General features: G+C 29.9%; 1 protein-coding gene across 1 annotated transcript in view; it reads left to right on the top strand.

Annotated features, from left to right (window-relative positions):
• The first annotated feature begins 8,104 nt into the window (after positions 1 to 8,104).
• The window catches only part of LOC140439788 (sensory neuron membrane protein 1-like), a 155,615-nt gene continuing 149,436 nt past the window's right edge, over positions 8,105 to 14,283 (top strand). Inside the window, exon 1 of the mRNA XM_072529927.1 lies at positions 8,105 to 8,350. Coding sequence (XP_072386028.1) covers positions 8,177 to 8,350 — 174 coding nt within the window. The 5' untranslated portion in view covers positions 8,105 to 8,176. The remainder of the gene's footprint in view (positions 8,351 to 14,283) is intronic.

Genomic DNA, 14,283 nt, shown 5'->3' with positions numbered 1-14,283 from the left:
CTATTAATATAGTGTTTTTATGTTCTCTATATTTTGTAACTGTTTGTGGTGACACAAAAATAAATGTTAAATTTTGTTTTTCAACATTTTGTTTATTTTATTTTAACTAACCCTTTTTGTGTTTAATTTGAAAAAGATATTAAATGTTTTGCATTTCTGATAATTATATCTCCAGTTTCAACTAGCTGGTTGTAATAGGTGTAATTAGGCACCTCAAGTGGCGCCCTATATTAAATTTCTTGAGGTGTTTCCTGTTTCGTTTTGTTTTTGTTTGTTCCAAGAGATTTATGACCCTTTATTTCATTTTTCTGTAGTTGACCCAATTAAAACCCCCTTGTGTGTGTGTGTGTGTGTGTGTTTTGTTTTATGGCATTGGAACTAAGCCAATTAGCCAGAAAAACCCCCTTGTCTTTTACTTATCCACGACCCCAGCTTTCCTACCAAAACCTGAGTGCCCGTTCGCACAAGTAGCGTTTATTTTGCTTACCCTATCTTCGCCCCAAGAATTTTTATCCCCCATCTTCTACCCCTAATAGTAATACCCCCATGGCAGGCAAAATATAATCGTTATATGGTTTATGAAGAATAAAAATGAATTATTGCCTAGCTGGATGAATTACTGCAGACTGCAGATATACTATACAGTATAATAAACTAAACAGTAACTAAACACCACAGGTACTTTTTAAGACACTAGAATGCTTTAACTGAAGAAAAAACGCGGTTTGATACAATGTCAAAAATCTCATTAACTATCATTACAAATAATGGGTTCGACCGTTCTTGACCACGTCACATGCCTGGGTCAGTTGTCAAATGTCATGCGCAATATCATACCTTCTCTTTATTGTACCTTGGGGTAAGCCCGCGCGTACACCGACAGCGGTTAGGCGTTCTGAGTTCTGCGTTAGTTTTTTGGAGTTACGAAAGCACACTTGCAGCGGTCAATTAACAGCGGTCCAGTTTATCTCCAAGTATAGACGTGAAACATGTTTTCAGATAGTTCTTCTTCCGATTAGGAAGCGTTACTTTTGTTGAGCGTGGAAGCGTCCAAGCAAAAAAGGAAATGCTGGGTGCATCCAATTAGCAAGCGCCAAGCACCAAGAATATTCCATATTCCATATTCCAATATTGTACTTACATAACTGTATAATTTTTAAAATAAGTTAAGTTTTAATGTTTTGCAAATTTGAAAATTTAATGGATTAACCTCATGTTGTAAGTTTTTTTTTACTAGTTTTATACAATGCTATTTAGTTCTAATTTCGTTGTATTTACTGATACCATATTTTAGCATATCCTGAAGAAGCAAATAAATTTTGCGAAAGCTTGATTAAAGAACAAAGAGTTTTACTTTCCTGCCCTATTAATGACTGCAACCTCAAAATAAAACTTTATTTTACATAACGTGTCAGTCAATAATACCTAACTACTTTATATATGTATATATATATATATATATATATATATATATATATATAAATATATATACATATATATGTATATATATATATATATATATATATATTTATATATATATATATATATTTATATATATATATATATATATATATATATATATATATATATATATATATATATATATATATATATATATATATATAAATATATATACATATATATGTATATATATATATATATATATATATATTTATATATATATATATATATTTATATATATATATATATATATATATATATATATATATATATATATATATATATATATATATATATATATATATATATATATATATATATATATATATATATATATATATATATGTTGTTGTGATTGGCTTATAATTGTAAATCTACTTATATAGTCTGAAATGTGATAAATTTATCTTTATCAAACAAATCAAAAGCAAAGAATATCTCAGGGCTAAAAATAATTTTTTTTTTTTTTAATTAAAACGTGGCTTCAAAGTATCTTCTGCTAGTTCCATTTAAGAAAGATCAACAAAAGGAAAAAGAAATAATAGACAATCACTGCTGATATTAAAACAATTGTCCTTTATTTTAAAATATATCCAATTAATTTAAAATTCCGTTAAAGATAAATCTTACACCATACACTATAAATAGAATAAAAAAATAATCAATCATCCATTAAATCACACATCCCTTAATGATCAATAAAAATTAAATACACATATTTTTAAATCTTCTTGCCTTAACTATAAAAATATTGCAAATTACAAAAAATTGACATGAATGTTGATAGATGGTCGTGATAGAATGTCTGTATAGAATATATTTAAAACTCAAAACTTTGGTTTTCAAATAGACTATCTTCCCTTGATTCTGCTTGGATTGTGCCCTGACCAGATCGCAATGTACTTCCCGGATCCTACCAATTTCCCTGCTCGCTATTCCGCCTACTGTTTCTTTTGATAATAAAAGAAAAAGACAAACAGTATGTGAAAATGTCGTAATGTCTTTACCACAAGCTCCAAACTCCAAGACAAACAAACTGTTTCCTCTCAGACACAACGAAAATATATCTGTTTGTACTTACAGTAATGCCTCTATTTCTACTGGAACTCGTCTCTGCTTACCACAATGGCTGCTTAATTTTCCACACAAACACTAAGCACTACTTCTTATAAATTCTCAAAAAAATGTTTTCACCGGAACCGGTCTCTATTGATGTTCAACTCACAATGTCCTTCTTTTCCCTCATTTCATTCCCGGCAAGCTTTTCACCCCCTTTCTCTTTAACCATCTCAAACCAATCTAAACAAACCTCCCCTCTCATCAAACGCATCATCGATTTCTTAGTCCATTAAATTTTTGGTTTTTCCAAAAATTACCTGACGTTAAAGTAGTTTCCTGCCAACGACCTTGAATTCTTTTTTTAACTTTTCTAAAGGAGAAAACTCATTAACCAATAATCCTTACTTATTACTTTCTAATCTATTATAACCGCAAATTTCAAATAGTTGTGTATTAAATCTACCTGGTCATGTCCACACCGTATTGTCTTTTTATCGGAGAAAACTTTCTATATCACTTATTCACATTTTCGGAAACCACTCACGTTGTTCTCGATAAATGGTTTATGATTTTACAACTAAACTATATCTATATACAGGGTGTTCTCGATTTTTTTTAATGGTCTTTTGATTTTAATTTTATTTAAAATTTGGGGATCTTATTAATATATATATATATATATATATATATATATATATATATATATATACAGCGAATGATCAAATTATTAGAGCCACCCCATAAAATTGGACTTTTTCTTTAAAAATGGTATGTAATTGAGCTATAAATCATATTTTTGTGCTTAAATCTATTTTATTGTGATTTAGAATCTTGTAAAGTTTATAAATATTAAAAAAGAAACGAGTAACTACATGAAAACACTTAAAATTATGCCTTAAGCCTAATACTTGGTAGTGTCATCCTATGCAGGAATGACTGCCTATGCATATCTGGCAATTTTATGGAATTGTACCACTCCTGTGCCATTCTGCTATTAAGCGCTCGATCAATTGATATTTTGTAGTTATAATTTTGTTAAAAATTTCTTATTCCTAATCTTCCAAAGATTTTCTGGTGGATCGGAAGACGAGGTTTTATAGAGTGGCCAGCAAGGTCGCCAGATCTAACACCTTTAGACTTTTTCCTGTGGGGTTACATAAAATCAAAAGTTTATATCAATAGAGTTCAAAACTTGCAGGACTTGAAAAATAGAATTGGGCATGAAATGAGTCTAATTACTCCAGAAGTCATCCGCAATGTACTTGATAAATGTGTCCGTAGATTCGCATATTGTCAAGAAACCGATGGATGGCATTTCGAACATTTAATTTAAAATAATTATTATGCATAATTTGGTTTCTTTAAAGTATATTATTAATTAAATCATTAGTTGTAATTTACTTGAATTTAAATTTAAAAAAATTGTTTCTGTACCATTAAAAAAATATTTTAGTTAAAAATGTAATATTGTTAAATAGAGAATTAAATTCTGGTTTATACCGATTTCTATTAAAAAAAAAATAACGATTACGTCACTACACCTACACCGGTAATATCATCCCTACTCCATGTACGTTATAACATGGTTGAAGAAAAGTTGAAAAGATTGAAGAATCTTGAAAATCTCATCGAAGAATAAAATAATTAAACTTTATTTGGAAATTTGGCCTGATAACAGAGTTTTTCAGGCGGATTACATCGGTATTTATACAGGATTATTTAAATCAAAAATTAATATAAATTACGATATTTTCTTATCTCAGTTTTGTACAAGAATATACAAAACTAATATGATCACCTCGACAAACTTCAAATACAATACACCATAAAATTAAGTGGGTAACCCTTAAAGGCTTAAACAAGAATTGAACAATTGATACGGATCAAAGTAATATTTTACGCCAGAAATAGTCTGAGTTTGTAACAATTTAATATAAATAAAATAATAAGAATACCCCGACTTTCTTATCAATTTTAAGCTAAATATAATAAATTTTGTTATTGTGGCCATCCGTTTTTTTTTTTACAATCGTCATTAAAAAGTTGCAATATTAAAGTCGTATATTTTCATTTGATATTAACACAGTTTGGGTTCAGTTGTTTTAAATAGTGTAATAAAATTTAATTTTTATTAATTATTATGTAGTTATAAACTATGCCTCCAAAACGTTTAGACATTGTCCAAATGCAACAGATTGTGAGGTGGATCAACAAAGGGTTAACGCAACGTGAACTTGCTCAACGTTTGGAATTTTCACAAATTGTTGTAAATAGAGTTTGGAGTTCGTTATGTCACAAATGGTATAGCCTTATATATTCATGAAGGGGGACAACGGAGTACCTACCTTGTTGATGACCGATATATGCGAATTATTTCTTGACCAATCGCAACATATACTGCTTCTTGCATCAACAGAACATTGCGTAACGCCTCTGGAAGAATAATTTCAAACCATACCGTTAAAAGAAGGTTGCATGTGACTGGCTTAAGAGCAAATAGACGTTCATCTCATCCAGTACTAACCAAGGAACATCGCGCATTGAGAAGACTAAGGGCTGAAGAACACCGCTTCTGGACATTCAACGAATGTAGAAATTGTTTATTTACCGAAAAGTCTAGATTTCTTATAAAAAATTCCAATAGCCGTATTTTGGTTTGGAACGAACAAAAAAGAGAGGGATATAAAGGAAGATAGAGTTAGATATAGAGATATGGTTGTAAAACCAATTATTGTACCATTTCCGGGTGCAATTGGTAAAAGTTTTGTCCTTATTAACGACAATGTCCGTCCCCATAATGCAAGAATTGTTAACTAAAGATTACAGGATCACGGTTTTGACAGAATAGGGTTGTCAGCCCGGTCACCATATATGAACTACATAGAACACTTCACAGTTAAGTGAAGCTATGAAGTACATATGGACAACTTTGGATCAAAATTTGTTGAATGTCTTAATTCAGAGTATGCCTTTTAATTTGTTTAATTTGATCACGAGGAGGTCCAACACACTATTAGAAATTTTTATTTAAGTTTTGTAAGTCAGCTTTCTTGTTATTTTGGATGTTGAGTATACAATTTTATTTTACTTTATTTCAATAAATTGTTTTTCAAGTTAAAATATTTTATTTTAGATTTCTGTTATTATTTCAAAAAATATATATATTTTTTAACTATAACCAACGAAAACATACTACCACGTCAATTAACTTTTAAAATATTTAAGATAACAATTATGATCCTTCTCACCTGTTCAGCAGTGTATTCTCTTTAAATACCTAAATAGGTATGTCATTCTTTGCAAATAAGATAGCAGCATCATCACTAAATTCGTATTTTCCTAAAAAAATTTTAATTGTTATATTGTTTCTTTCTTTGCTTCCCCTTTATAAGCGATTCTGCTTATTCATTGGTAAATTAATAACTTTATGGAAGCATGTCACTCAATATTTTTCGAGGTTATCTCTTTCTATTTTGACGTCACAGGTCTCTTCCATTCTGCTTATGTGGTTATTCCATTCTTTTTTTCTATTTACTGTCAATGCGTTTATACACTGTACGTTACATTTTCTTTTAATGTCTTCTTCTCTTTCGATCTCTCAGCATATTTCCTTTAATTCTTCTCAGTACTCTTATCTCTGCCGTTTCCAGTAGTCTTTGTACTGTGGCTGTGTCGGTCTTGTTTGTGAAACTTATGTTATTATTGGTCTTTTCATCTTATTCCTTTTTATTGCGCCGTTTGCTATCAAAGGTTGGCGTTCTAAATGGCAACTGTATTATATAAAATTTGTAAACTGCTTCATGAAAGACTTCTGTGTATGGGCGGTCAAATCATCTCCTGAGGTCTTTCAGCCACGAGTTCTGGTGACTTCCAACTGATTTTTTTCGTGCACTTTACCTTCCAGTATGATTTAAAGTAATTCATATCTTGCACCCCTTAACACATAACCCAAGTATTGTATTTTTTTGCTTTGATTATGCTGAGTAATTATTTTTGTTTACTCATGCACCAAAGTACCTCACCATTGGTAACTTTTTGTATCCGTGGTATTCTTAGCATCCGTCTATGACATTTTTCATTTCAAAGGCATTTTTTTCTCTTTCAGAGTCCATTGTCCTACTTTCACAGCCATACATCAAAACAGAGAAGACGTAACATCTGATCATTCGAATTCTGAGCCCCAGAGTAATTTCTAATCTTATATAAAAAGTTTTCATGTTCATGAGTGTTTTCCTCGCTTGTTCGATTCTTGACAGGATTTCTTTTTTTGGGTTACACTGCCTATTGAAATTTGCCCCCAAATATTTTATGGAAAATACCTGTTCTATTATTGGTCCCTTGGCGTATAAACGTACGTCTGTTGGAATCTTTGAAAATACTAGAATTTTAGTTTTGGACACATTTAGATAGTGTTAACCGAACATTTCGTTATAACGAACTACCGCAGTTATTATAATTTTGTAGTTCTTGTGCGTTGCTTGCTACAAGGACAGTATCATCAGCGTACCTAATCTTATCTATGCTGGTTCCGTTAATCTTGATTCCACCTTAAACCTCGTCTTATGCTTTTCGGAATATAGATTCTGAATACAGCACTCTAATAATTGAACTATAAATAAAGAATAGCAGAAATTTATAAAAAATTTCTTATCAATTCAAATAAAAGGTTAATGTTGAATGAATAAAGTGGAATACTATAACAATAATAATATAAAAAAATAATTGAGGTCTGAGTTTATACTTTTGTATACTAGATTATTTAAAGGTTATAGAATGTAAAATTACATAAAATAGTACCTCAAAGATAATCATGAAAGTACCGAGAATGAAATTGAAACTTCACCATCACCTAGATTACTTATAAGCTTTGAAAATAATTGGACTATTGAAAATATAATTATGTATCTAATAGGGCAAAACCTAAAAGAACTTTTAATGAAAAATAAATACTTACAATGTACCTATAAGTATACACTTATCTACATATATAATAACGTAGCAAGAGTAAAGAAGTAACCTGGATGGAAAAAAAGATTATAGTAAGATCATAGTCAACGTTTCCGTTCTAATACATCGAAAAAAAATCACTTCTTTTTGAAGGGTCAATTGATAAAAAACAGGACATAATAGATTTGTTAAAAAAATTAGGAAACAAAAGTGCAGAAAAAGATGGAACAATAAACAAACCTAATGAGAAAAGTAGAAGAAAGATTATAATCAATTTTAACTCATTACGTGTTAAATTACGTGCAAAAACATTTTGTTAAATTTTTATATTTAAAATACATCTAACCATGAGATATATATATATATATATATATATATATATATATATATATATATATATATATATATATATATATATATATATATATACGTACCTTAAAAGTAAGTTATTTTTTGGGTTACCAATGAATCATCATATTTGATAGAAGATTCTAGCTACAATTAATATTAACCATTTTTATCCCCTCCTCCAGCATAGTCCAACCTAAAGTTCATTCGATCGCATAACTATGGGAAACTAGATCTGATTAAAAATTAAAGCACCATGAGAATAAAAACCGATACACAATTACCCCTACTCATCATTTAGTGGTGTCCGCCGTCAGTCCATTGCGGTTTTCCAATTACCATAGCGGGAGACAAGACGTGGATGAAATTAATAGAGTTTCAAAAACTTTTGTCTTTAATAACTACCAAGTTTAATAAAAAAATGAAGTTGCGGTTTCCAGTGAAGTTGGCGATAGGGTCGGTTTTCGCCTTATTTTTTATCGTTTTGGTAGGATTTATACTTTTTCCTAAAATGATAACATCGAAAGTTAAATCGGTAAGATTTTTATTTAATTTCCTAAATTGTTAATAAAAAATAATTGTTTATGTTGCCATACTGTTCGTGCTATTTATTCAGAGATTCTCCAAAAAATATATGTTTATATTATGTACTAAAATTGTTGATTTTTTTTGAAAATTGCAAGAACACTAACTTGATCTTAGTTATTTTATTATTGCTGACATTATTGTAGTTATTTATGTACAAATCCTGTAAATTGATAGTTTATCAAAGGAGTGAAAATTTATTGTTAAAAGAAATAAGATACTATACATTCTGACGTTTTAAAATGACAATATAAAAATAAAAATAAAAATGCATACAAAATATGTGAATGTATACCTACCTTGACCGAGTATAAAAATTAATCGGTCGTGAAGTCGACCTGATTTGCACTTTGGATCGGAAATTTCTGACGATTTATTATTTTTACCGGAAATTAACCACAGTTTTAGTTTAAAAGATGTTTATTTTGACGTTTCAATTTCCACTTCGATAATTGTACTCTAAATAAAAATATAATAATACTAAAATTTCTTCAAATAATTTAATTTTATCTGACCCATTAATATTGACAATTAAGATATATACTATACATTTTAAAGTAGATGACTTGACACGGATATTGTCAATATTTTGATTTATGTTCTTGGGACGGCTTTATTGGAAAATAGTTCGATTACTTGAAATCAACATTAACTCAAGAATACGCGTCAGAAAAATCATAGCATGTGATTTGTCTTTTCAAAGAAAACCACATGCAATGATGACAGTAAAATTTTTCTGTTAGTGATCCCATAGTGAATCAAGAGAAAAAACTAGGAAAACCTCATACTATCCCGACATATACGTATTTGGTCTAATACATAGGTATATAATTTACCCTCAATATTAATATCAAACTGTAAATTTATATGAATGTTGTCTTAAAATGTAAATTATGTATCCTCCTAAGTCAATATGTTATTGACTTAGTAATCGTGGTTTTTTCTTTCTATTGATTTCCTGTTTTAATATTTGTAACCCGATAATACTGCATTCTGCCAAGAAATTTGCGAGACATTTGGTTTCATTTGACATAATAAGAGCAGCTTCTTTGATTTTTCTCTTTTTACCATCTTTTTATTTTAAAACTATACATCAATCTTTCGATTGAACTCTATGTTCATTTTTGTGTGTTTACATATTTGAGATCTATTAAATTCTCTAAGTTTGATATAAGATTGATGTGTACTTATTCTAACATTTAAAGGTGTTCATGTAACACTGACATAAAATTATTCTCATTCACAAGGTATTTTATATACTTCAAAATACTTTAAATAAAATAATACTTTAATACTTTATATTAATTTAACCCTCCGTTAGTCGCTAGGAAAAACTGAGCATCAGGAGTCGCTACGGTGTCTGAGACCGACAATTAAAAAAAAATAGTTATTGCTATAATATTCATACAAATATTTTATATTGTATATAGAAACGACTGAAAAATATTTTTGAAAATATTTTATTGAAAAACAACAGATACAAAATGAAAAACACTAGTATAACAATATATTGTTATTATATCAGTGTATCTAGCATCCCGATCACGAACGGGTATTTCTAATTGAGTCTATATATTTGTTCGTTCTTTCCACAATCATTTCTAACATAGCGTGGTTCACAAAATATTTCCAAATATTACTGGGAGTCTTCAAGTCACGTGTAGGTAATCTCGACATCGGCAAACATAGCTACGTAATTTTCTTGTCTTGTTCTAACATTTCGCGGTGGAACGGCCTTTTTCCATCTGTTAACTCCATCTTTTTCAATAAACTCTATGGTATCACTTCCACTTTCTTCTTCCTCGTCTGTCATATCTTGTTCCGTTTCACTTCCGTCATCGCGTTCCTCAATTTGATCGATTTCGTTTTTACTTCCCTCATCGTCAAAATAATTTTCATCGTGGTAGGAACCATTTCCCATAATTCTAACATGAGTTTTTGTTCGGATTCAAAGGACATCTATAAATAAGAATTAACAAAACTTACCGATAAAATGCAATAATAAGATGCTAAATATTTACCTGATCTGCAAGTTATGCCAACAAGTAATAGCTACACCGTTTGTCGCTACGGAGTCTCGCACCGAAAATAACTATAAAACTAGCACAACTGTACCCAGGCAGGTAAGAATGTATACTAACACGAGTTTGGTTAATAGGGAGAGGTACAGAAAGTGGCGATATAAAAATAACAGTTAATTGTAAATCCCGAATGAATAATTCTGTCATCGGTGTGTGACACCGATAGCGACTAACTTAGGGTTAAAATACAAGTTTTATTAAAAAATCCTTTATAAAAGGTATATTATAATATAAAATTGCCTTTCGGGCTACATCACAGAATGTTTTCGGACTAAAAAGTCTATCATTAGTGTAACATTACCAGGTATACATGATTCAAGCCTAAATATCTGGATAAAAACCCTTAAAAAAGTTACAAACTTTTGTTTTGTCTTACATTGTTGTTAAAAGTATGTTGTGATGTCAAATTATTTAACAGATATCCTGCATGGCAACGTAAGACTCCCAATAGGGGTTGTTGCTGACCCTCAGACCTTGTTCCTTAACCCCTATTGAGAATCTTACGCTACCGTGCAGGATATATGTTAAATACTTTAACATCACAACATACTTATAACAACAATGTAAAACAAAACAAAGTTTATAACTTTTTAAGGGGTTTTACCCAGATAATTAGTAACTTGACTTATGTATACCTGGTAATATTGCACTGATGATGGATTTTTAGTCCGAAAACGTTCTGTGATCTAGCTCGAAAGGGTATTTTTTATTATATACTTTTTATAAAGGATTTTAAAATAAAACTTTTGTGATTCATGGTATACGGCCAACTACAGGAATTTATTTTTTCTTGTGCATTTTAAAATATTTTGTTCTTTCTTGTTCTATGTTAGGTTTGGTTTTAGATAAAATAGATTTAAATGTGTTTGTTGATTTGAATGTTATTGAAATGTTGAATTTATTCTCTCTCCTTTTCAATCCTTCAGTATCCTTGTCTTGTAAATGTCATAGGATTCACCAGATTAGTAACTAATTATGTTATGCCACAAGTAAACAGTTTCAAAACAATGTCTGAGAATCATTATATCTGTCGATAATATGATTATAATGATATATCTTGGATAAAATTATCATTGGTTGATAACAAATACATTATGAGTTTGATATCCTCCTTCAACTGTCTTTGAGATTTTTGTTTTATTGAAAATAGATTTCCAAATCAAAAGTATGCACAAACGGTCCCTTGAAGGCATAGTGCAATCTCAAAATCTCTCTTAAGGTCTTCGACATCCTTAATTGTGTCTGCCTAGAGACTTTAGACTTATTCAACTGTAACACTGTATTCCAATCGTCGATAGTCAAACGCGTTATTATACATTAACACTGATCTATGGGAAGCGACGGCGCAGTAGCAGGTCTAAACCAAACCAGCTTCATTTAGTCATTTTTTGACTATAAGAACAGAAACTATTTTATTTTTGCCAGATGAAAATTGATTACTTAACTACAGATGTACATTTTAGATTTCCTAATACATGTATTCGAAGAAAACTCTAATATTGTAGTTATTACCACAATTTTCCTTGATTTTTGTCGTAACTTATAATTAAATTACTAACAAGAGAATTTCATGGTCACAATTGCCAAATATACTTGGCCTAATGGTCAAATAAAGCATTGCATTTGCGGTTAATTAAAAAAAATGTATTAAGTATGAGGTTCTCTATTATTCTACTTTATAATTACTACTTAAAATTACAGACTGCCATAATTGCATGATACTGAATACTTAAATATAATATGTTATTCTAAAAGAAGGTTAAAGCAAGTCTTAAATTACAAAATTAACATTTTTATCTTTACTTAAATTCCCCAAGGACAAGGACAGATTATCTTTACTTAAATTATTTTTTGTATTTCACTGCAATAGATAAGTCACTCAGTCTTGATAAGTTTAAGTTTTTAGTAAATATAACACGTGCACAAGACTAAAGAACATTATTTTTAATATCATTATCTCTTGCATTCACTGTCGGACGTCGATCTTCTCCACCTGCGCTTTCACTATTTTCTATATCCTCTGATTTCTGAATGAAATGTCCTGCTGTTTTTCTTAGTCTAGTAGGCATCCATATTTTGGTCTACCTCGTACTATACCTTAAATAAAAGTGCTATATGGCCAACCCATCCCCATTTGCAATATTTTATATGACACCTGTTGTTTTAGTGCTCCTTCTTACTATCCTGTTTGGTACCCTATCTTTTTTATTATTATCATCATTGCTCTTTGCATTATTCGTGGAATTACTCTTAATTCACTGGTATATTTGTTACTCATTGGTAAAGTTTCAAAGCCATATGTTGTTATCGGTAGTAGACACTGTTTGTAAACTTTCTTCATTAAAAAAATCGGTAGCGTTTCTTTTAGAATATGTCGCATTTTACCAAATGCTGTCCATCTAAAACCTATACGACGCTGAATCAGACAGTTTTGATTAGCTTTTGAAATTTAAAGTTCCAGGTAAATATAACTAAAACATTATATACTTGATTGTTACCTATTCTATAACATCACTTGGAACTAAATAGGTGATGTATATTATTTTTTGAAAGTTTTTGTTTGGGCCTACTTGTTTTATTGCCTGTTTTAATCTTTAATTATTTTGTTCTCTTAACAAGAGAAGATTAGATAAACAACAGATGCTAAAAGTTAGAAGAGTTTAAAACAATGATTAGTTTAACACGTAGGAAAGTTAAAAGAAGTTACATGCATAAACAGAAACAATGTCTGCAATGTTTATACACGATAATGCAAAAATTGTAGTAGGATCACAGACGATATAAAGACCATGTCAAATAAATATCTTAAAGGGTTGACTTGAGTTAAGTAACCAACACAGAAACGTATTTCTGTACCTTATTGAAAAAAAAGGCATTTGACCAAATGAAACTAAGATTTGGTATACTTAAATGGTAAAAAAGCTTTTGACATAGACTACAAAAATATTGCACTTAATAATTTTCCATTTCTTTGGGAACATACTTTATTTCCCAACATGGGTCAATATTTCATAGGACACATACTGATAAAGTACGTAAGGGACTTTCTTCTTTTCTGTTCAACGTATTCAGAAAAAGAGCCATTAACCTAGGAGTACGGAGATTATTTTACTTATTTAGATTACGATGATAGGTCAAGCGTGACCCATTCTCATTTGATTTATAAGGGTGTTTTAAATAGTAAGTATTATTAAGGGGTATCTTTAATTTAACAAAACACAAAGAAACATGAAACTTATAATCCTAAATTATTGTATTTGTTTAAATTTTTTAAGATGGTTCCCCATTCTCTTCTTTTTGGCAGTACTTGCATTTAATTTTGACAATATGGACTTCTCTCACGTTTTGAATGAGCATTACTAAAAAATATTTTACAAAAGTCACACCTCTGAATATTTATTGTCACCACCCCTACAATAATAACAAAAACCTCGTTTTGTTGCAGATTTCGGCACTTCTGCTTGCTTTTTGACACTAATACCGGTGGTCTATATTGCAACGATTACGGATTTATGGTACCCGGTGGGTTCTTCTCGTATTGCTTCAGCTATTCGTTTTATATTGGGTGAGGTTAATTGTTTTCCAAGATCCTCCAGAAATGGTTTTCTGTGATGTTTTATGTTTACTTGGGTGTTTTATTTAGGATTTTTTATATTCCATAAAACGAAAGTATTGTAGGTTAGACAATATCCAAAAAATTTAAAAAATTCATAAGGGCCATCTTCTCGTTGATATTTTGCATGTGTATTTTCAGATTAATTTATCTAACATAACAACTCCACTTTTGGTTTTGTTGTAATCC

This window comes from Diabrotica undecimpunctata, chromosome 4 (assembly GCF_040954645.1).
Source record: "Diabrotica undecimpunctata isolate CICGRU chromosome 4, icDiaUnde3, whole genome shotgun sequence".
Lineage (NCBI taxonomy): Eukaryota > Metazoa > Arthropoda > Insecta > Coleoptera > Chrysomelidae > Diabrotica > Diabrotica undecimpunctata.
Note: the sequence above shows the minus strand (reverse complement) of the source record. Positions and strands in the feature narration are given on the sequence as shown.